Raw genomic sequence first — 24,658 nt, 5'->3', positions numbered from 1 at the left:
CGACAAGCTTCTAGCATCTATTTCCTGAATGCAAGCGCACACCCAGCTGTCGCGGAGATGAGATGAATGTTGGTGTGGAAGGTGTGTCTATCACTGCTGTCGCTCAGCTTTCTCCTCCTGTCACCCCCCTCAGTGTGTGTGTGTGTGTGTGTGTGTGTGTGTGCAAGAGGAAGGCGCTACGAGAGAGAGGGAGCGACTGAGCGTGAGAGAGAGAGAGAGAGAGAGGGAGGGAGGGAGACAGAAGTTTCCTCTGCTTTTGACGCACGGCCGCCGTTCGTTCACTTCAGACGATGGCACGTAAGTATCCGTGCGCAGCGCTGTTGCGTTTAGAGCACCGCTGCTGTAAAGAGAACTGAGGAATCCCAAAAGTGTCACCATGGCTGAATATGGAGAAAACAAGAGCGGTCCACCGGTTGCTGGCTGGAAAGCTGCGCCAGGAGGAGCCGGAATGAACCTGGAGACGCACCGAGGACAGCCGGTGTCAAACGGAAACTGCAGCGTGAAGAGGGTCCAAAGCGAATCCAGCTGCGAATCCCCGACGTGGGAGAGCACGGGTTCAGATTCAGCCTCCAAACCGATCCCTCGACGCAGCAGTCTGATCAAGGTAGGCCATAATATCCACGAGGAGAAAACAGCAGAAAACCAGACAGCTTTGGGAGGGAAGACTTGAACATAAAGAGGGCAAACTGTTGCTGTAACGATTTCACAGAGGATTCCAAAGTAGGAAATAGGTACTTAACCACCGCTTAGATTACACACAAAGGCTACAAGACTCAACAAGAACCTTAGGATGAAACCATGGAACATTAAAGTCAGCATAAAATCACTCATGAGTCATGTTTATATACATGGTCTTGTACACACACACACACAGACAAGCACACCACTGCTGGATATAATCAAACTGCAACCTGAAAATAAACAGTTACTGCAACTTCCTGTCACCTTCCACTCCATCTGTGTCAAATGGCAGAATAATCAGCCATCTCTCCTCACTTATGTGTCAGTGCTGTTGAGGAAATTGAAACTGATCAGTGGAAGTATTTGGTGCTCCAAGATTCACACCGGGCCAGCCCATATTACCTTTATATCCTACCTGTAAAACCTGCCAGACCCCGAGCCTTCGCACAATGACCACACCAGACTCAAGATTGACTCAATTTTAGAGCTTTGTTATTCATATGTGTCATAAAGCACTGATATGTGCAGACAAGGTTTTGTGTCAGCCACAGACTACAGCAGGCGATGTCACTTGTTAGCACTCCATCAGCTGTGGAGAGGAGGGACAGGAACTAATAAGCCAAACCACCTGCTGTAGTCTTTGATTAGAATGAGAAATTGTGTTCACTCTGCCCTCACACTTGAATACCCCAGTTCAATTAGCCCCTCTGCCTGCACTGATCTGAGCATGCGTTTAAGCGTGTGTCATACTTATATGTTTAAAGCTCTTGACGCAGGCATCGCTAAGCAATTCATGTTGGTTTTTGACTCATTTAAAATACTGTCATATCAATAACATCTGTCATAATATCAATAACTCATCCCCCTGACTTTATGGTTTGGGCCTCTGGGCCTCATATTGATCTCTAGTTAATGCTTGTCTCCAGAGCCACTGCCTGCAAAGACATGACTATTTGAACCTGGGCTTCATCTGCATCTGATTGGTCCCCACTCAACCTGACAGGAAGCTGGCCAGTTGGCCAATTTCCTTGCACAGTTCATGTTGCAATATTGCTATTAAGTCATGAGCAGTTGGTGAGGACATGTTCCTCTCTCTTTCACCACAACACACATACACACACACACACATACAGGCACACACTCACATACACACACAAATGTTTCTCACCTCATTGCCCACACACAGGCCTGCTCTTGTCTTAGTTTTGAAAGTGCAGCCGGCTTGACATTGAGGATTTAAAATCACTTTGTTTGCTTCAGTGAGGTTCTGTCGTCTCATGCTGTGTCAAAAATGGTGTTAAACAACTTGCGGTGCTGCATCCCACCACCACGTTAAATAGCTGCAGAGCATCACTCTCACCGTGTGCTTTGTCAGCACACTCCGTATGTTTGTATGTTCCGTGGGCACATTAAATGCCTTAAATGCTCAGTGATCAACCAACTGTCTTCTCCTATCACAGTGGCGCACACACGTTCGTGCCTTTGTGTGCTTATGTTTTGAGTCACAAACACCTGAGGCTTTAGAGAGACTGAGCTCAGGAACCGAGGAGTTATGAATCCACCTGTGAACACAGCAGTGTGTATTGCTGTTTGCTAAACTACCATTATAGCCAAACTCAGGATTCCACACAACAGGAGCCTGGGTGGTATGTAGGCAGATAAACAGGAAACATGACATTCCAGTCCGGTTTTAACAGGAGTCAGGGGATTTATGTCCACCCTCTGCGCTCTTGTTCTCCTCAGCTGAGATAATGAGAGTGCCCTTAACTGTATTTCATCAGTATGTACTTCAAGTTGTTCGCAGTCCTCCCATTTATTCTGTCTTGCTCTGCCGTGTGTGTGCGTGAAGGAGATGCAGAATCAGGTGCCCACTCAGTTTGTGTCTGTTTCAGGTTCATTTTGATGTTGATAACCATCAGGTGTAGCCTTCGCTCTCTCTCTCTCTCTCTCACACACACACACACACACATGCACGCATGCACACACATGCACGCATGCACACACACACACACACGCACACTTGCACAGACTTGCATTCGAGTGAAACACAGCTAGGAACAAATATCTGCTTTCCAGCTCTCTCATTACTCATGCCAACGTACGCCCTAAGACATTCAGAAATACATGGCTGGCATGCTTATAAGTATGAGTGTGTATATGTGTGCACAATGCTACTCTTTGAAAACCATAAAATGACACAGCTTTTAATTAGTGAGGAAACAGGGAAAATGAGGCGTTTTTATATTGACCGCTGAGTTTTTATGACTAAAGGGATTTATAAACCATGAACTGCCTCAGTTCATAAAGGAGGCATCAGCTTATATGAAAACTGAAAGACAGCTCACTGGGGTCTGCCCAAAGATCACAAAATCTGTGTGCCAGCACATCTTCAGCTTTCTAATTAACATGTTATATCCCCTATCCTTTGTATAATTTACACAAAAATAGAAGTATGAACCCAAGTTAACTATTTCCAGTCCTTATGCTAAGCTAAGCTAAGCTTCTTTTGTCTCCGGTGCCCTATCTAACGGACAGATATAAGAGAGGCATCCCATCTTTTCATCTAACTCTCAGTTAAAAAACAAAGTAAATAAGCTTATTTCAGTTTATTTGTGCACTTTGGGTGTGTTTTGGTGGTGTTTTTCAGACTGGGAGAGCATTAGCCTGAGGCGTTAGCACGCAGCTGGGGAGGGCAGTTGTTTGAGTCAGAGCAGCCCTGAGCACCTCCTGCTGTTCAAATCAACATCTTTATTTTAGCCTCCATTTGCATGACCCTACAGGGAGTGTATCAACCTCAATGATTGTGATGGAGCCACAGGACATATACTACTCTGAGTTACTGGTGATTGTGTCACTCCACATATACAGTCTACATTCATAACATACATCCAGCTGTACATGTGTTGAGTTGTGCAGAGATATATGTGTGTGTACGTGTGTGTCTGTGTGCAAGTCTGAGATCGCTCCCACAGCCTCAGTCAGTCAGTCTCTCAGTCATCAGTGAGATGCATGAAAACCCTGCTTGGTGGGTTTATTGCAAAGATGATGCCCAACTCAAGGCAGCAACACCTGTTCTTGGTTTTAGCGGTCCTCCTATCTCCAGTAAATGCATTTGTGACGTTTGTCAGCTGAAATCGTGGTTAGCTCTCTGACAAGATGACCTTTTCAAGTCAACCTTTTACTTGTTTCATTTTGTGTGGTGTGTGTGTTTGATTGTGTGTGTATGTGTGAGTGAGTGCACGTGGAACTTCAAAGGTCTGAAGCGTAAAAGAGCATCTGCCGCTCTACTTGCCACAAGGGCTTTATAGTCAACCTGAGCAGTTGAGTTACTGTGAATGCTCACCGCATTCTTGTTGAACATTATTCCCATACACTGAGCCACTGACAGAATGACCTGACCACGTACTGCTTCCTGTGTCCTATATAACCGTAATGTTGTCTTATATAGCAGGCTCACACTCAACACACAAACAACACTCAACACATAGAAAGACACAGGCTGATTGCTTCACTTTTGTGATTTGCAAATAATAATGAGTCAGGCAGAAAAAACAAAGTAGTTTCATAATCAAATGATATAATAGCTTTTTTTTTTTTGCTTAACTTGGTCAGGAAAAAGAAAATGTTGAAAAATGCCTGTCACAATAACCTGAGCAGACATACTAGTGGCTGCTTCATTAAATATTAAATCTTGTCAGTAGAGTTCTTTATCTTGTCCCTTTTGTGCCTTTTTGCACGTTCCATACATCATCTTATGATTCCCAGTAAATCATCTCCTAACTCCCCTCCTGGTGGTGTTGTGCTCCAGGGTGAGAGGCACTGGAATAGGCCATTAATCATCCATCATCTTCACAACACACAAGGCCACATGAAAGACGGTTCAGCCTTCCCACCAATTTCCCCTCTTCAGTTCTTTATTTGTAGCGTCAAACAACCATTTCTAGTTTTCCAATTTTCTATCTGTCTTAATTAGTGGATCAAACACGTAACGCCCACTAATGACCCACATCTCCATTTGTGCTGACTCTGAGATGTTGTAATTACTGTTACATATGCTGCTCTCATACATCATACCATTGTTGTAAGCAGGCTAATGAAGGCACAAGGCTATGTTGGTGCCTGCAGGCAAATACCAAGTGTTCTCTGTGACTGTACACTGTACCAAAGAGCGTCTTTATTTATTTCTCAGCTTTCCTCTTGCTAATCTTTTTTTTTCTGTTTTGTTAATTTACATCCTCTTCTGAAGTTTCATCAACTTTCTGGCATGTCTCCTAGTCATCTTATGTGTCCTTCTCTGATAACTGCATGTTTTGCCACACAGTCTCCCCTATCTCTCCCAGCCTTCATCCATAACCATTCTTCACCATTGTACATGCAATTCAGTCTAGGTGTCCTATCAGAAACATCAGTACTGTACAGTATACAGCACTGTATAATTTTCCAAATTTATTCACATAGTTCTGTCCATCAGACAAAAACACATTGAAAAAGCCCAACTTTGTAACTGATGTTTAGAGTTATTTTAACCTTAAATTATAATCGGTTGACTACGGGTAATGTGAAAGTTTACTGACAGACCCACACAGAGTTATCACCTGAGTGTGCATCTAAGAAGAAGAAATTTTAGCTTTACAGTCTGCAGCTTTACTGTTTGCAGGCAGCTTTCTTCAGCAGAAATACCTGCCCAGCGCCAAACATATCACAGTTAACAACTTGTGAACACGGTAGAGCATTCTGCGGCTTAAGACACACACTCACACACACCACCAGGCTGCCATAATTACTTTCAAATTACTAGGACATGCTGTAGTCAGATCCAAAGTTTTTAATTAGATAAAATGAAGTCCAGTCCTGAGGGATCCACCTTGTCCAGTTTAGCATCGTTAACATCACGCTCTCCAAGTCATATCCTATGACCTCATCCTTCACCTCTCTTCAAAATGTGTGTATCTTTACACATTTTCATAATATAAGTGCATACATGCCAAATTCTGAATTACATTTGATTCATTTAGGGGAGCTTAGACCAAGCTTGGCTCTCTGTAATTGTATACAATAAAACACCTTGTAATCCTTTTGATTGTGTCTCTTTGTCAGTCTTTCAGTTCAGTATACTATATGTATATTCTGTAAGTGATGTCCACGTGCTTTTGGATATAAACAGCAGAATAATTAGAATAATTTAAATTTTAGCCAAATATTTCATAAACATCAAAGATGATTTGGAATCTGTATGTTTTTTGAGAAGTAATGTGTTAACTGAATAGCAGAAAAAGGTAGACAGCATGAGTTTTAATAAAAAATAGTTGTATTTTTTCCCCCTGCATGTCAACTATTGTAAATTAAGTAATAAAAGCGGGTTTGAATGGGCTCCATGGTCAAGGTGTTTCTCACTTGTTGAAATGACGAAACTAAAAATAACACTGTGTTAAGAAATAGAAGAGATGAGGTTTTTACAGTGACATCCACCCTTCCTGTGTCATTTTATCAAGAATCCTTTCTTTCTGTAATTTTTTTTTTTTCAGTCTTTCTTTCTCCTCTGTGTTGTCACTTTTCTCGGTTCTCAGTGGAACCACAGGAAAGCTCTCTGTGACTAGCTGACAGGCGGCTTCCTGTTTTGAAGCACAGTGGTGGTTTTGGGGACTCATCTCGTACTCTGTGAGAAAAACAAAATAGATCCTTTGTGACAGAGATGTACAGTACTTTGTAACAGAGATTAAGTAAAATGGAATTTTATCAGGGGATGGAGTCCTTGTTTTGTGTTTTTATGTGTGTGTGTGTGTTAATCTGGTTAGACGTTGTGTGCCTGTTGCAAATCAATAGATTTACTCTTTATTAATGTTTATTTGTGCCCTCTAGTTCTTTTCACGATAATTTATTCAGAGTCTACAGTGACGTCAGTGTTGTTTGGTTGTGTGTTTGAACTCTTGTGCCCCTCCCTGTCAGTTATTTATGTTGTAGGCTAACACAGGTGAATGTGCGCCACAGCCTCCACATATGAGATAACTGAATTCCAGCTGCTGAACAGACCACCTCTGGTGTTTTCCCTGCTTCAAACACAGCTTTGATCAGAGACACAACATATGAGGTTTTTATTAGATTTTAAGGGAAGGTGTCCATTGCTTCTACATTATTCCTGTCCATTGCTTGTCTATGGTGTCAGGGATGACGTGTTTGTTAGCGGTCACAAAGTGCACGGATGTCTTTGGAGACCATGTTTTTTATGTGGAGTTTCCTAACTGGGGAAAATGTGCAGCGATACAGCCACAGAGGGACCATTACCACTGATGTCACGCACAGAGAGGGATATAGATTGGGAGCAGCCTTAATCTCCAGTATCTGTCACCAAGCTGTGTTAAAAGAAAAAGAGAGCGTGACTACTGGGGTGGTACTGTATGCTTCCGTGTAATGCATCTTGTGATTTAAGTCAAGTGGTAAATGTTGGCTCTGTGCTTCATTCTGCATTGCTGGGGGGAATTTCCCATGAGCTTTCGCAGGAAATGTTTAAAATGCAATTCTGTTTTTTTTTTCTTTTTTTCTTTTTTTGAGTGTAAGTAATTTTTCAAGACAGGAAGAGAGAATCTGGATTAGCTTTTCATATTTTCTCCCCTGTTGGTGGGGGTGGAGTTGCTTCTTCCAATTTGAGGTGTTCCTGAAGCACTCCAAAGGGGCCAAGCTTTTCAATGACAACACAAAATCAATTACCTCAATTTCAAGTCAGCATTTCATTTTGTAGCTGGTGGATGTCTGAAATTGTCTTGCTTTTGCTCTCTCTCTTCCTGCAGTTTTTAGATTAATGTTGGAAGTGTGTGTGTGTGTGTGGGGGGGGGGGGGGGGGGGGGGGGCTTGAAGGAAAGACTACTATCTCTCTGTCCACACCCCCTTTCACTCCCCCATCATGCCTTAAGGCACCGGGGGTATTTTTAGAGCAGCATCACCCTCCCTCGCCACAGCAGCTCAAAAAAAAACTTGTCACCATTGGAAACACTTCTCCATCTTAATGAGGCAATTCTGTGAGGATTTGTGATGGTTAGACACCCTCCATACCCTCTGAGGAAAACCTTTTCATCCTCAGAATTTTGCTTTCTTTCTTTCCTATGTTCATTCATATTCTTTAGATGAGACACTGCTCAGGTCGTTTTCCCCCCCTCTTTCTTTCTCTTGTCTCTTCTTGCTTTTATATCCCCCAGATTTCTTTCAAATGAAGGGTTCCCTCCCCCTTCTCTCATAAAAGACCCAAGTGCTCTTGAGGTTTATATGAACTCGTATTTGAATGGAATCAGAGATATGCTGATGTTCAGTCAGCCATTGATCAGTATTCACAGATGTGCTTTATAAATATGAAAATGTTGATCTGCCTACCCGTGATCATTTGATAAAAGATAGGAGCCTGATGTATTTGTTAGCCACAGAGCAACAGGCTGCTGGATTTGATCTTCCTCTAACATACGTGCACTTTCAATGCATTTTTAATTTATTCACTGTTTCATGGCAACTTCTTGAAAAAAATTTGAGCATAGGTTGTGATATTGCAAGTATTACATAAAAAAATATGCTTAAAATTCTTTAGTGATCAAGTGGTCCTTGTGCACTCAAGCTAATTCAAGATTTTGTTTTGTGTCTTTTACAAAGTGAAGACAAAAAAAATCAGAATCTTACTGTGTTTAGTAGAGTTACATTTGGATTTTGAAAATTTTGTTTTACTTTTTCTTACTGCTTTTTTCTTCCCTCCTTGTGATATATGCAGTGTGTAAGTAAGTATGTTGACTATGTAGGTGTTGTGTGCATCTGCAATCACTCTACTTGGGATAGATTCATCCACAATTATGTTATGTAGTTTATCCTTCCTTAAATTAGCTTCAGTGAAGTCTTTGATTGGATTTCATCAGGACTCTAATATAGACATAACTGAATAACCTCGCCCACATATATGCTTTTATCTGTTAGCATAAGGATCTCTGTGGGGGTGACATCTGATCGGTCAGTAAATCAGATGGATGAGCTGTGATGGTGAGCTCAGATAAACTGATTGGGTCTGCCAGTGTCGTTGCGGAGGGGCAAAATTAGAATTCTGCAGCCTGCTGCCTCTGTCGAGTCAGGTATGATTAATGGTGTAATGGTGGAGGGCAAGGGCAAGCAAAGGCTTTTAGCAACAGGAAAAACAATAACAGATTGGGAGGAGGAGGCTTTATGTAGTAGACCAAATAATCTGTGTTTATGTATGGTTATATAAGCTGATATGTTCTTTAATCCTTTGACATCCATTCTGGATGGGAAAAATGTTTGTCATGCCCAAGCAAAGAACACCCATCAGAGGAATCATTGTCTTTCTGTCTCTTTCAACTCATTTTTCTTCTTATTATTACATCCCCTCTCTCCTCCTCTCTGTCTCATCTGTCGTTTCATCTTTACTTATCTCCGCTCTCATCAGGATGGTTCACGTGCCAATCGAGAGAGGAAGAAGACAGTGTCCTTCAGCAGCAGCCTGTCAGAGAAGAAGATCAGCAGTGCTGCAGACTGCATCCATTCCATGGTGGGTCAGCAGTTACAGCATGACTGCCGACATAAAAAATATATTTTATATACCTTTACATTAAATATTTAATATGCAGCGCATGCATAAAGGTTTTTTGGTAGATCACAGGCCTCTGAGTCCGTCAAATGCTCAACAGAGTTTCTTCAGAAGTCAACTGAATTGAGCACTGTACAGAAAGTCACAGGGTCACAACTTCATCCATATCTTACATCCAGGTTGAGGGAAGTGAGCTGAAGAAAATCCGAACCAACTCACGTGTTTACCAGCGTTACTACTTGCTGGACACAGGCCTCCAGGCTTTAAGCTGGGAGCCATCGAAGAAGGAGTCGGACAAGGCCAGGATCTCTCTCGCCTCCATACGAGAGGTCAGTGTTCGGAAAATCAGCTTAAATCAACTCCACATGAAGAACATCATGAATTCTTTAAGATTAATGCAGTGGAAACATATTTACAACATTGAACCATATGGAAGAAAAAAATTTGATTTGTTTTTATTGTATATAATGTGAGTTCTTGCATCTCTTGTGGTCTCCAATTCTAGGTGCGGACAGGTCGTAACACAGAAACCTTCCGCACTAGCGGAGTTTATGACCAGATTTCAGAGGACTGTGCATTTTCCATCATTTATGGTGAGATGTATGAAAGCTTGGACCTGGTGGCCAACTCTGCTGAAGTGGCTAACATTTGGGTGACTGGCCTCAGGTATGACTCAAAAAAAAAACGGAGAGTGGTCTTGTACAGTACACCTATAAACTGTAATATGTACCAGTGACAAACTGTGCACATTCATAGATGAAAAATGTTAAGCTCTTCAGAGCTCACTGTTTTCTCATTTCATTAGCTGCACAATACATCAGTTGTGTATAGTAAATATTAAGACGCAATATTCAGACGTTTCCTCCTCCTTCTGTTATATAAAGCACTCCAGGTCAAGCTATTGTTACAGTGCTTTAAATAGGAAGGAGTAGTTCATCTTGTCATTATACAGTCACTCTCATTCAAAACTTTTGGTAATAACTTCTCAAACACCATGTTGAACGGTAGCACTGTTTAGTTGCACATACTTTCCAGTGTAATGTTATGATGGTCAATTTTAAAAATTTATCAGTCATTTAAAAATCTGGGAAGTCTATTTGTGGTTGCAGCAAATTGATGATCACAATGTGTGTGTGTATATATAATGATCATCCTATCATATAGCCTATATATCATCTCTGTTACAAATAGATGAGATTTCATGTAGATTTAATCCCGATACCGTGTGAGAGGACAAAGAATATGCATCAGGCATTTGTATTAACGACATAAGCTAAGTTAATCGAGCTAAAGTAGGCCTGTTATGTCAGTACAAATGAGGTTGTAGGCTTTGGTTTTTTTCCTGATTGGTTGTATTTTGGAGAGTAAATGAGATATTGGTGTATGGATTTGTTTGTATAGCCCTTTGAGAGATGCATGTGATGAAGGGCTATGGCAGTCAATGTGATTTTACTTTATACTGATTATACTTCTGCAGTTGTTGTGTGTGTTATTGTGTTGTGAGTGTCAGCCAAGAACTTGAGATGAAACTGAAAGTGTTTGTGATGCAGTATTGTAATAAAAATAGTTTGTCCTATTGCATTGGCCTTGTCTATTCTCTCATCTTCCGTCAGGTATCTGATGCAGTATGGGAGACATGCCCTCGACATGCTCGCCAGCAGTCAGGACAGCCTTCGTCTTGTCTGGTTGGAGCAGTTATTCTCCTCTGCTGCTGATTCATACAGACAGGAAGACGTCGAGGAAGGGATCCACTTGCAGTCAGCCATTAAGCTGATACAGAGTGTGAACCCTGGGGTGAACTGTGGCAAAGTTGAGAACAGGTTTAAAGAACTTCAGAGACTTAGGGAGAGGATGTGTGGGCTTAGTCTAGACAATGGATCTGGAGTTAAAGATCACAGCGAAAACAAAAGACTTGTAACAAGAAATGAGCAAGTCAGCAAGCAAGAGTTCATTGAGGTCTTCCATGACTTTTGCACACGTCCAGAGATCTACTTTCTGTTGGTGCAGTTTTCTAGCAACAAGGAATTTCTGGACACCAAAGACCTGATGAGGTTCCTCGAGGCTGAGCAGGGCATGCCTCAAGTGGGTAAAACAAATGAATCTTGCATGTACTGTACAGGAGAAAGCAACATTCACAAATGCAATCCCAGCCTTCTCGTTTTATGTCACTACACCCCTGTCCAATTTCACCTTCATTTCTCAGATACCCTCTGTCACTGTGTCCTCCAGGTGAGCGAGGAGATGAGCCTGAATCTCATCCAGTCCCACGAGCCATCAGAGGAGGGCCAGCAGCAGGGATACCTGTCACTGGATGGCTTCACCAGCTACCTCACTTCAGCAGAGTGCCACCTCTTCGACAGGGAGCATGACACTGTGTGCCAGGACATGTCCCAGCCTTTGTCTCACTACTACATCAGCTCCTCCCATAACACCTACCTCATTGAGGACCAGTTTCGAGGTCCGTCTGACATCTCTGGCTACATCCGCGCCCTCAAGATGGGTTGCCGATGTGTGGAAGTTGATGTTTGGGATGGTCCTGATGACGAGCCAGTTGTGTGTACTGGACACACCCTTTCTCCACCACTGGTCTTGCGTTGTGTGCTAGAAGCAATTGGAAGGTTTGCATTTGTGGCATCGGAGTATCCATTAATTGTATGTATTGAGAACCACTGTTCACATAAACAGCAGAAAGTGATGTACCAACATCTTATGAGGATACTAGGGCAGAGCTTATACACAAATCCTCCAGAGGAAGGGGAGTCATACTTGCCATCACCCCATGCCCTAAAGCATCGAATTCTGTTAAAGGGCAAAAAGTTGGGGCCAGGCTCTGATGGGGAGGATGGAGAGGTAAGTGAGGAGGATGAAGGGGCAGAGATGCGTCAGAGGATAAAAGCAGCCAACAGTGGAGCTGTAGCACCTGGAGGAAATGAGAAGGACATGGTGCAGAAAAGTGCGTCTTTCGCAGCTACCACTCAGTCCAATCCTCTTCAGCTTCCTCCTAAACGTTTCCAACTGTTGAAGGAGCTCTCTGACCTTGTAACTCTTTGCTGCTCAGTCCGCTTCATTGACTTTCCAACATCATCCAAAGGCCAAAAATCTTGGGAATTGTGTTCCTTTCATGAATCTTTGGCTTTGCGTCTAGCCAGCGAGAGCCCAGGTGATTTTGTCAATCACAACAAGCATTTCCTGTCACGGGTCTACCCCAGCCCTATGCGTGTCGACTCAAGCAACTTGAACCCTCAGGACCTGTGGAAGTGTGGATGCCAGATTGTGTCTATGAATTTTCAGACAGCAGGACTGATGATGGACCTGAACACAGCTTGGTTTCGGCAAAATGGGAATTGTGGTTATGTCCTGCGGCCAGCCATCATGCGGCAGGAGGTGTCTTATTTCAGTGCCGACACTAGAGACACTGTGCCTGGTGTGTCTCCACAGCTGCTCCATGTGAAGGTATGGTGGATTAATATGTATACCACAAGAAATGTGTCCACTGCAATAGAGACAAGCTTTCTGATCATCTTCATTTCTTACCCTGTTGAATTTCTTTGGAGAGTTGGCCCCCAGCTCCTAGATCTCAGCAAAAAATATTTGGGTAATTTGAGCACATTGTCATAAAGTTAAAGGCCATAACTACAAAAATAAGACAATTGCTAAAAAATAAGATCTTGGAATAATCTTCTAAGCTAATGCTTATATAATAAAAACCAAAAATGAGTGAACAGTCTTCATCCTGATCCTTCTCCCAGGTGATAAGTGGCCAAAACCTCCCCAAGCCAAGGGGTTCGGGGGCCAAAGGAGATGTGGTGGACCCCTATGTGTATGTTGAGATCCATGGCATCCCAGCTGACTGCACAGAGCGCCGCACCAGGACTGTGACCCAAAATGGAGACAACCCCATCTTTGATGAGAGCTTTGAGTTTCAGATCAACTTGCCAGAGCTCACCATGGTTCGCTTTGTGGTGTTGGATGATGACTTCATAGGAGATGATTTCATAGGTTGGTGTCAGGCCCAGAAGTCAGAAGGGTTACTGTATGTAAATGGACTCAAACACAGTGATGTCGTAGTTAATATAGTTTCTATAGAAGTGTATTAGATGGTTAAAATTTAGTTACCTTGTAGGTTTTCATATTCCTCTAAAATATTTTGAAATGAAATGTGCTCGCCCCATTACCACAGGTCAGTATACCATCCCTCTGGAGTGTCTTCAGCCAGGTTACCGACATGTACCACTCCAATCTCTGACCGGGGAGGAACTTCCCCATGCCAAGCTGTTTGTCCATGTGGCCCTCACCAATCGGAGAGGAGGGGGAAAGCCTCACAAAAGGGGGTTGTCTGTGCGGAAGGCTCGCAAGGGGAGGGACTACACAGCACTGAGGGATTTGGGTGTCCGGGCTGTAGATGATGTTTTCAAAATGGCTGCTCCTCTACTAAGAGAAGCCACTGACCTGAGGGAAAACATGCAGGTGAGTAGGAGTGAAGATTGTTATTGAATATTTAGCTCGTCAACACTTCACACAGAACAATGTTTTTTAACTGGAACTATAGTTAATAATTGTGTTTATACACACACATTCCAGCTTTTATAACAAGCCAGCTCCTAACAAAAGTACACTTAATATTCAGTACAGCTGAACAATACATAATCAGAAACAATTAGTCCATTATCAGATGATTTTCTTTTGCTGTTTTAGATTGATTTAAACTGAAAATGTTTGGGTTTGGGCTGTTGGTAAAACAACACAAACAATGATGAACATGATTGTTTGCTGAAGCCCAAATTAATTTGACTTATTCACATTCATTATAAGTGAATTGGGAGTGACAGGGATCTCTAATTTCTCTTCTCATTCTCTTTATCAGTGTCTTCTTTAACAGTAATGATTGTGTATACAAGAATAAAAAGAAGGAAACAAAAGAGTGGCACAAGGGATGAATTTTAACAGCATGTCTAACCTTTATGAGCTGGACAGAAATTTAGTCTGTGTATTCTTGTGTCTCTCTGGGGCAACAAAACAGAAATAATATATTTCGGCAGTGTGATTAGACTGTTGGCGTCCACATCTCTTGATTTCTTCCATTTCAACCTAAAATACTACACGGGCACAACTGCAGGAGAGCCAATCAGTCGTCAGAGGAAAAGACAAATAGCTCTCTTGCAAGAGTGGCTTTTGATTTTTGATTACCTCTGTGTGTATGTGTGTGTGTGTGTGTGTGCAAGAGAGTGAAAGCAAATCTAGCAGGAGACATAGTGAGTAAACGATTTGACAGATTTTATATTTATTTATTTCTGACATCATTCTCTGTTGTTTTCCACATGGGAATAGGAATAAAAAAGATTGTATTCATGTTTAAATTTGCAGATGTCCTTTTCTTTTCCTAATAGAACTCGGTGGCCGTGTTCAGGGAGCTTTGTGGGATGTCGGTGGTGGCTAACCTCATGCAGTGTGTACTAGCTCTGGGCTCCAGAGTGTCAGGACCAGATGGGACGCCTCTACTACTGTTTGACCTGCAGGACCACTACCCCACTCTGGAGCCACAGGGGCCCTTGCCTGACGTCCTTCGCCGGGTCGTCTCCACCTATGAAGTGGTCAGGAAGTTGATAATTAATATTATTATGGTGTTTCACCAGATAAAGGGGTACACTGGTTCGCATCTCTAAAATACCTTAAAAGGAAGCAAAGACCAGACAAAAGCAGCAAAGATCACATATCAGCCAACCACCTCCCATCTCCTGTCCACTTGACCTAACAATGAAAATCTCCCTTCCAGACAAAAGCTTCCTTTTTAGCAAATATGTTCTCAAACACCAAGTGACCCCTCATTGTTATGTAGCAGGCAACTTTCCCATTTGTTGTGGCTGTAACAAGGCTCGTAAACACACATCTGCGGCATCCTCACCTTGGCCTGAATCCACTGTGTGTTTCCACCCAAATAAAGTGCGTACTTTCATCGACCAAGGAGAAAGTTATTTAGCAGACTTAATTTATGTAATGATATCCAAAAATAAATCCAGCCCCTAAGAAAAACTCCATGGAAATAAATACAGAGAGAAAGTGGGAGAGAGAAAAAAGGCATCACAGCGGTCAATTGGTCTGCTGGTCAACACATCGACAAGTCAAAACGGAGGGATAAATCAGTTTATTTGAGTGCGTTTAGCTGGTTTGGCTGGTGTCATGACTACAAGGATGCAATGTCAGACTTTCTTTCTGTCCTCATTTCCATCTCTCACTTTCAACATATTTCCCTTTGGTCTCCTTCTCCGTCCTTCAACCCATCTTTCTTCATTCATCTCTCTCAGTTCTCACCTTTCCCTCTGAGTCTGGTTGGACTGTGGCTGGCCACCATAATAGGTTTCCCCTCAGCTGTGGTCCACCGCTCCACACAGTGGTCTTGCTATGTTAAAGTATTGCTGTGGTAAATGACATTACATGCTTTTGTGCCATCTGTCTGGCTGCTGCAATACTTTTTATAAATTGATGTTTGCTCAAAGTGCACTTCTTTGTGTTTCATATTAGATAGTCCCCTGGAGTCTCTTGGGTAGGATGATGGACAGTCAGTATGAATTGCCAATTTAAAGAGACTGTTCATGTGATGTGTGTGAGTGTACGTGCATTGTGAGCGAAGGAGGGATACACTCAGAAACAGGCTGTGCTGGAGACAAATAGATCTGTTTCTAGGTTTATTAAATTGACACTTTAATTTAACTATAACTGTTTGTCACTGCTATGCAGCTAGCAGCTGCACAGATCTGCAACTGTCTTGTTGTGTATTAGGGTGTATATAAGAATATATGTGTGTGTGTGTGTGCATGTATGGGGCTGTGTGTGTGTGTATGTATGTTTTTGCTACTTCCGTTTCCAGCCAAGCAGATCAGAGTTGAATACCATTAGCATAGATTTGAATGTCATTCTGCTAAATGGATTCCACACCTCAATCCTCAAACAGGAAATAGGGATGAGTATGTGTGTGTGTTGTTGGATTGGATCTGGTCAAAGTAGTGTACTGTAGTTAATCCCTTATTTGTTGAACAGCATTTTCCCCCTGAGGGGTCACGTCCCAGCAGGGTTTGTAAAAGGAGGTGCACAATTAATCAGGCAGAGGCTACTTGTGTCATTCCTGCGTGTGTGCATGTGTGTGTGTGTGTGTGTATGTGTGTGTTCTGTAGTCATTACTTTAAAAGAGCTGTCACATTTGTCCGTACGTCCACATGCACGCATATCTATAAGCATGTGACCACAGTGGTACAAGTGCCTACAGTGTGAACAGTGTGAACAATTTTAACAACTACCAACATATGCAAAACTAGAACACAGAACAACTGTATTTTATTTAATTGTAAATATTCACCTTCCATGATTTACTTTATGATGTTTTGTTTTTTTTACTGTAGACAATAAAACAAGCTGTATGTGTGCTTTAGTAGTGTGATTTACACACCAAAAAACAAAGTGCAAAATGAGTTATTTGGTTAATAGTGTACTGAAACAGTGTGTGTGCTTCATGCTAATGGATTTTTCCATGTTTGTAGATGGTCCAGGCCAGCAGAGCGGTGGTCGAGTTCGCTGATGGAATCTACGACAGGATCCTGCATATACAGACAACGGGTGTGTGGGCATGTGTGTGTGTGTGTGTGTGTGTGCTGATTTGCTTGTCTCACTGTGTATATGAGATGCTGCTGTGCAGAGCCTGTGCTATGATGTGTATGTAATGGATAGAAACCAGATTATGGTCCTGTTTCTATACCACTCATCTAAACTCCCACACCACCTCTTCAACAGTACTGTTATCCCCACTGCAGAGGCTGCTTTTCTCATTAATTCCATTCCTTTCCTTTCTTGTATCCTCATTTCTTGTCTTTTCCTTTTTTTCTCTTTTCCTTTTCTCTCATTAATTCCCTTTTTTTTTGCTTTTATCCTCTTATCTTTCTCCTTCTTTCCTTAGATTCTCTTTCCTGTCCTTTTCTCTCATATCATATTTTCTCCGGTCCCATCTTCTGCAGACATCTACCTAATGCCTAACAGCATTGCACGAGGTTAGACAGGTCTTTTATGTATATTTTGGATGGAGCTGGTTTAAATTGGCACAGCTCCTGTCATCGATCACCCTTCAGTCTCTTAAGCGTAGGGCTCCATATCTGACCTGCTCATATCATTTTTGTGATCACTGGCAGAGGTTTGTTTACTTCAGCCGAGCCCCTTGGGCCGTCTGACATTAGTCACCCAGACTGTCGTCATTGTGGCAATAAACAACCCCACAAACACACAAGCACACACACTGTACCCACATACCCCTCCTAACCCCAATTCAATCTTCAGCTGTCACCCAGGAGATGCTAGGATTGACATTTGGAAGTGTTAACCAGTGATTTGGAGCAAAAACTAAACACATTCACATTATGATTCTATTAAAAAAAGGCTGCAGTTACAGACGTCATATGTTTTAAAAAAAATGACTCTTGGGACATATATTTAAGCATCTAAAGCAAGCAGAGTTTTATGGGTTCAAATGAAACCAAACTTGTCAGCTTTTAAATGCCACCCTTGAGAGAAATGTGAATTGAAATGATGGAGGAATTAAGGTAAACCTGAAGCGATATTTCGAGATGATGGCTCAATTGGGGCCATTATGGAGATAGAGAGACTGTTTGACGGAGACGAATGTTGTTTACAAATTTGCAGAGTGCTTCACTTTGTTCCCAGACAACCTATCCCATTCTCCACTGAACTTTATTGTAGGTTTTCTGGGGCCATTGCTTTACTCGGTGATAAGTAAACAGAGTATGATTGTCAGAGCTTAAAGTGTGATAGCTTAACCCTGTGCTGTGGGTGCAGTGCCAGTACATTCATTTGATAAAGAGCTGCTGCAGAGTCCAAAGGCCTGATCTTAAGAACAAAGCTCTTCCTGTGTGTACATAGAAAAGATGGCAATCAGGTGATCCCAAGGCGGAGGCCCACCTCTCAGTCTTGGAGGAGGGGGTGGCCAGAAAGAAGGCATAAACAGGTCAGTCAGAGGGAGCCATGGGACGGCTGGTGGCAGAGATGGATGTCTGGAAGTTACATCAGAGCAGAGAGATGAAACAGAGGGGGAGAAGAAAGCCGTGGGAAGATGAATGGCAGAGATGGATAGCTAGAGGCAACGCTGAGAGGAAGACAAGAACACCAAGGGAGAAGAGAGAGTGAATCCACAGTATCAAGATGAACAGCCGTGGTAAAGGGCTGATTCATCCAAATAAAAAAAACAAAAAACTTTAAACACTTATTTTCCTACTTATATGTAGTGGTATATTGCCCTGTAGAGAGTTTTGGTTTAATTTAGCCAGGTTTAAAACAACAGTTTTATTGTTCAAGCCATTTACAGCACACTCAGAGTTCCTATTATATTGCTTGGGGCCTCAAACAAAATCGTGCTGCCAGGAAACTACATGAGCAGGAGAGGAGAAAGCTTTTTGGAAGACTTATTGCTAACAAGTTGAGAGCAAGAAAGGTGCTATCTTAGTGAAGTGCACATGCCACATGATGATAGTCTCCCAGTTGTGTCCTGCCACAACCCACTGTGAATCTGCAGCAGGGTGAGAAGTTAAATGACTGGAGGTCAACAAAAGCAAGGTGTTCACTGGGTGCTCACCCTGACTTCTAGCCGCTTGACTTTTCAGAAACATTGTCTTCATTACTAATTCTAATCCACACAATACTGTCCTTGGGCTATTTCTTTGGTAGAAAGTAGTTCTAATGGAAACTGTGATTTATCCGGAGTAGTCTCTGCAGAGGTTTTACCTCACTTCAGAGATGAGTCAAAATCACACCAACAATTACAATAATACTAGAGTTATGTGGCAGATTCTGATCAATGCTGCATTTCTGAGGCTGTGAGAGTTAAAAACAACAACAACAACAACAAATAAATAAATAAACCCAATACAATCAATGTTCATTTTTAAAATGGATACATGAACATTTTTGATATGCATCCTCTAAAAGAACTGTGACAAGTGCAGAAAAGTAAAAATTATTTGTCTCACTGTTGGTCACACTGTTTTGAATTACATTCAGTGGAGTGAAAGATTACCATTAGAAAAATTGGAATAAACCAGAGAAGAAACATAATGGATGCATGAGCAGTCAGTGAATGGTTTGATGAGTAAGAAAATGATATGAATCATATGCTGTAGACTTCACACCCACCAGAGCTCAACCTATGGAAGATGTTGGAGCAGTGTGTCTGACAGGCTCTCCACCACCATCAACAAAACTCCAAATAAGGAAACATCTTTTGGTTCCTCATGGAGTTTATGTGAGAGATAATCAAAGCTGTTTAGGTGTTTTGCTTTGGCTTGTGGTGTTCCAGTGCCTCATTCCTTCAGTTGGTCATGCATGTATTTTGTTATTTTTTAGTTCAGTGAACTGACCCTTTAAGAACTGAGCAGCTGCTTTTCCTCCAGAGCCCTGACCTGTATAATCAGAGACTCACAGCTGGATGTCAAGATTTTACACTCCGTGAGATGCTCATAAATATATACAGCTGCTTGTTTGTTAATGCCATCAGACTGGGAGTGTGATATGTAGGTTTTTTCTTTGTCATCATGACTGCTCACAGTTCACACAGGGGACAGGAAGTGAAAATGACACACTTCCTGCTGCATCCTGCTTGTCTGACCCTGAAGATTACTTTGGCCTGTGGCTCAAGACCTTGTTTCTGTGTTGTGTTTGTCTGTGTATGCACACTGGCCCTGAATTGCCGAGGTATTAATGTTCCTGCCATTGGCTTCGCTTGGTTTCACAAGGAAATAGACACACACACGCTACACTGGCACGTAGGCTTCGAGTTGCCTAGCAACAGTGCAGTAAAGGTTATTATACAGGCAACTTCTCTAGGTGTGTGTGAATGTGGAGCAGTGACAGCGTATGTGTGTGCAGGTGTGTGTCCACCCTTGCAGACATTTACTGACAGAGAGGGGTTATGTGTGAAGAATTGGCAAATTAATACTCGCATTCAGTCTGTGTGTGTGTGTGTGTGTGTGTGTGGTCTACAGCCTGGCATGTTTAATGTCCAGGCTCTCGTCGATGGCTCACAGTGATGTGTGCCTCGTGTTAACCCACTTCCGGGTTTCCATGGTAACAGTGGGACAGTGGCCCGGGGCAGTCAGTGAAAGACAGACACACAACACAACTCATTGCACACACTCTAACTAGCCGGCGGCCTGACTTCTAGGACTCTCTCTGTCCCTCTTTATCTTTCTTCATCTGTCTCTCAGATGTTCCACCCACTTGACATCATTCCATTGTGTTGTTTATTGCTCATTCTGTGTTTCTCCTTCTTCCTTTGTAAAAGCTGATGCTTCTGGATTGGCTAAAATGACAAAGTTAGAAGACTGCACAGGCTTTGACTTCCTCCCTCGGTGTCCTCTAGTGGGACTCCAGCCTGAGAGATTAATTAGAAGTGTATAACAATATTTAAAGAGACTGCCAACATACAAGAACTTATTAGACCGGGTTAGACTCCTGGAGTCCACCCGGAGTTGGTGGAGTTAAGACTGAAGGTGTAGGATGGAAATATTTGACCAGATCTGAGGAGTGTGTGCAGAAAGATTATTGGTCAGATATGATGACATTAGAATTTCTGAATGTAACTAAGGTGTAATGTGGCAAAGTGGAAGTGATGAAAGAAATTACAGAAATCTAGGAAAATAAAGAAGAGCCTCCTTACTGAACCTTCACCAAAACATACTATTATTTTAGTATCAGAATTATGCTATTTCAAGTTGTTATTTTTTTAACATTGTATTGTGTTAGTTGTTGATTGTAATACCTTTGCAATTGCCTGAATTAAGTGATCTGAATTGAAGTAAATTAAAAGCTTCACATAATCAATGTTTGTCCTGTAATAGCAAATAATAGCTAGAGTCCTGCAAGAGACAGGCAAATGGCTGTGTGGCTTAACAACAAATTATACAAACTGCTGGCTGTATACTGAATTGTTTTGCACCTGTAGCTTAAAGGATCTTTTTTTAGATAAGTTTTTATGTCTCTTGAGCTGAAAAAAAGAAAACCTTTTACACCTTTCCATTTAAATTTAATGTGGGCAGATCAAACAATCACAGCAGGTCAGAGTAACACAAGATGATGTAAAAATTATCCGTCATTTTTGGGGCATGTCTATGGGGGACGTGTACTACTAAAAGTCAATGTGTCAATGAATAATTCACCTGAAACACTATGTTGTGATATTCCATTTTCATAGTGAATTTATATAACATTTAAGCCAAATAATGAGATAAAACACTCTATACATCCACCCTGGTAGCTCTGTGATGAGGTACAGCGTTTAAAGCAAAATGTTACCCTAAGCATGCTAACCTACTCACAACAGCTCTAATACTGAGGAAAATTTGTGGAATTTATGCTCCGAAGGTCACCATATTTCATGGGAGTCCAGCCAGTGATCACTATTTACTAAGCCAAGAGTTTTAGCATGGCTAAAAACATTGATTTTAGTCTATAAGAATTAGGTTTTTCTATTTTGGGCGGTGCTTATTATGTGCCATTACATCTGCTCAGGAATCATGGATGATTATCTTATGTATTCAGACAAGTTGGTCAATTAGCCAGTTTCTTCTTTACGGGTTTATCTTTGAATCCTCTTATCTCGCTGTCTGTCTGTTTTCGATTCTAGCCATGGAGTTTCATGAGAAGCTGCAGAGTCTGGCGGAGAAGGAGGGGCTGAAAGGTCGTAAGGTCAGTCGAGCGGTGGAGAGTTTCAGCTGGAACATCACCATCCTTAAGGTCAGCAACACACCCACACACACACAAAAACCCACACAGCTTTAGGGGTAGACCATTAGAACATGTTTTGGCCTTCAGCTAGTTGCTCATCTTTTTTTTGCTCTCTTTCACTTTTCCCCTCTGTCCCCATCTCTCCTTCCTACCCCATACTTCTCTTCTGATTTCCCCTCTCGTTTCCTCTCTCAGGGTCAGGCTGACCTGATGAAGCACGCCAAAGCTGAAGTCCAGGAGAACATGAAGCAAGTCCACGATGCTGCTTTGACAGGAAACCTTACCAAGGAAAATACTGGAGTGCGAAGAGTCCGCTCCCAAACACGGCGCGGTCAGGACGACAAGCCCACTGTGACTGCTAGAGGACCCTCTGCAAAGCGAGCAAACGACCAACAAATGAAAGAGGATGCGACCAAATTGTTGTTGTAGCTGCTGTGACGGTTGTTGCCAATGTCTCACTCTGCTGTGGTGGCTTTCACTTTCACAATACAACATGAGACCTATAGCAAGTGTTGGTGTTTTTAAGAGAGTAGAACTGAAGAGTTGATGAATGTAAAAGCTTGCTGCAGATGACCCTCTAGAGCAGTAGAGGTCAGAGCGCTGTAGGAGATAAATGACACTGGAGGGATGAATGTAGTTTAGATTTAAAGCCAAGGTTCAGTTTGTACTGTGTTAAATTGTAAATATTATTATTTTACTATTGCTGTTAACCTCTTTTTATGTGCAATGTGTCTTGAAGAGAGAGAGAAATATGTCTTTTTTTTTGGCACAGTCTGGGATTACTCGAAGCTCAGCCAAAAGACGTTTAAGGCCCTTTGCAGACTTTTGAAATACAGCCACCTCCACATGTTAGCAACTTGTGCTTCACAAAGCCACTAGTCCAGCAATATCAAGTGAGGACCCAAATCAAGATTGGGCTGGGATATGTTTAAATCAAAAACTCTCTTCACAATTATTTTAATGTGTGATAAGCAGGAATATGTGGATGTTTGAGGTCTTTTAATATTACATCTCTTTGACCAGTGCAGCCCCTTCATGTTACTTATTTCCATTAAGCATTAGGTCCAAGTTCACTGCTCTGTATCAAATCACCTTCAGGTCCTTTGTCTTGCCATGAAATCTTCCACTTCACCCTTTAAGTATTGTTGTGTCACACATTCTACAGTATCCTATATTTTTGTATTTTCCTGAGGCCCTTGATATCATTAAACTGTTACCCTCCACACTGATCAACTCCATACATGTAAACGTCTGCCTCTAGGTAACAAATACTACTGTTAGGTTGAAAGTGCTTACTTTGTGTGTGAAACACTGTACAGTATTTTAGTATGTAATTCTATCCTTTTGTTGTAAAGAATATTTTCTATAAGTTATTGATCCTGAATGAAAACATTCCAGATAACATGTCATTGGTGCAGTAGATGAAACTTGACCTGTTCAGCTCTGTAAAAGGGTGCAGTTCATGATTACCCTCCTTCATAATCGGTATGGAAATAAACTAGTTTTTAAATGACTGAGCCTCATGCATATGTTACTGCTTCGCTGCAAGAGCTTTACTTTGATGTGCATTCATTTATACTGACAAGTTCTGCATAGTGCAGAGCTGACAGCTGGGCCTCTCCGACAAACAGACCTATGGCGCAGTAATGTGCAGTCTAAAGCTGCTAATCAGCTTCCATTTATAGCTTCAGCACTCTCTAGGGTTCAAAGATCATGGGTAAAATCATACAAACAATGCATTTGTTTGTTTGTCATTTTTTCTTGTGGTTAACAAGGTAACAAGCTTGACCTTCATCAGCAGATAGAGTTAGCTAGTTGTCATGGAATTGTAGTTGTTAAAATTTCCAGTCTTAGCCATGACAGCGTTGTTATTTAAGATTGCAGTCATTCAGCTCACTACTTTAGTCCAGACCAGAGTAACAAGTATATGAGTGAGTTGCCATGAAATTTTGTACAGACACTTATGATCCCCCAGAGGATGATTTTTGTCCTCCATCACATTTGTTTTGTGGAGTATATTTACAAAACTTAGACGAATTTCCGGGAAATTTGCTGCAGACGTTTTGGTCCCCCCAGGATGAATTGTAATAATACTTCTCTCTACCCCTCCATTGCCTTCATTAAGTCAAATTTTTAATTCATATGGAACTTTTATATCTAAAACTAACACGAGAATGACATTCCCAGCAGCATCAACCCTTTGGGTTGTTGTCAGCAATTGTTAGCCTGCTAACATGCAAAAGAAGATGGTGAATATGAGAAGAAGCATTATAGGAAATCAGCATGTTCGCACAACAAACATGAATGCTGAGATCAAAGCAATAGTGTGCAGCCTTACATCTCCAGTCTTTGTTTCTGAGAATTCAACGCACCTCTTGTTCATGGTAGCTGCCTGGTTATTAGACTCAACTGTCAACCTGTTGCACTGTTTCCATCTTTAGGCAACTCAGTGGAGTGGACGGACTGAAACATCTGGAATCCATGTTGGCCAAAAAAAAACAAAAAACAAAACAAATCAAATCAAAATCAAACACACAACAAAACAAAATTCCATGACAGCTGTGCAAACCTCTTTTTCTTAAATGCTGTTTCCAAGTTCAGAATGAAATTCCAAAATCACAACTTTAACAT

General features: G+C 41.9%; 1 protein-coding gene across 3 annotated transcripts; it reads left to right on the top strand.

Moving 5' to 3' along the window:
- Positions 1 to 189: 189 nt before the first annotated feature.
- Positions 190 to 23,540, top strand: LOC124074135 (inactive phospholipase C-like protein 2). Of its 3 annotated transcripts, XM_046416733.1 has the most exons (12): positions 197 to 604; positions 9,113 to 9,214; positions 9,433 to 9,582; positions 9,759 to 9,919; positions 10,867 to 11,335; positions 11,483 to 12,706; positions 13,003 to 13,252; positions 13,434 to 13,720; positions 14,641 to 14,844; positions 16,786 to 16,861; positions 21,927 to 22,036; positions 22,223 to 23,540. In XM_046416733.1, exons 1-12 carry the CDS (start codon positions 377 to 379, stop codon positions 22,454 to 22,456), a joined length of 3,495 nt encoding a protein of 1,164 aa, XP_046272689.1. In that variant the 5' UTR covers positions 197 to 376; the 3' UTR covers positions 22,457 to 23,540. The 3 variants fall into 3 exon arrangements, with proteins under 3 accessions (XP_046272690.1, XP_046272688.1, XP_046272689.1); XM_046416732.1 differs by having other exon boundaries at positions 194 to 604; positions 10,867 to 12,706; XM_046416734.1 differs by lacking the exons at positions 21,927 to 22,036; positions 22,223 to 23,540 and adding an exon at positions 18,173 to 19,069 and having other exon boundaries at positions 190 to 604; positions 10,867 to 12,706.
- The last annotated feature ends 1,118 nt before the right edge of the window (positions 23,541 to 24,658 follow it).

Source organism: Scatophagus argus, chromosome 17 (assembly GCF_020382885.2).
Source record: "Scatophagus argus isolate fScaArg1 chromosome 17, fScaArg1.pri, whole genome shotgun sequence".
Classification (NCBI taxonomy): domain Eukaryota; kingdom Metazoa; phylum Chordata; class Actinopteri; family Scatophagidae; genus Scatophagus; species Scatophagus argus.
This window is presented reverse-complemented; position numbering and strand designations above follow the sequence as displayed.

Bases quoted from the DNA above. Each gene is read 5' to 3' on its own strand.
- LOC124074135 (XM_046416732.1), top strand. From the start codon at position 377: ATGGCTGAATATGGAGAAAACAAGAGCGGTCCACCGGTTGCTGGCTGG. The intron at 13,253-13,433 runs GTTGGTGTCAGG...CCATTACCACAG, and splicing joins CATAGGAGATGATTTCATAG to GTCAGTATACCATCCCTCTG. The intron at 22,037-22,222 runs GTCAGCAACACA...TTCCTCTCTCAG, and splicing joins GGAACATCACCATCCTTAAG to GGTCAGGCTGACCTGATGAA.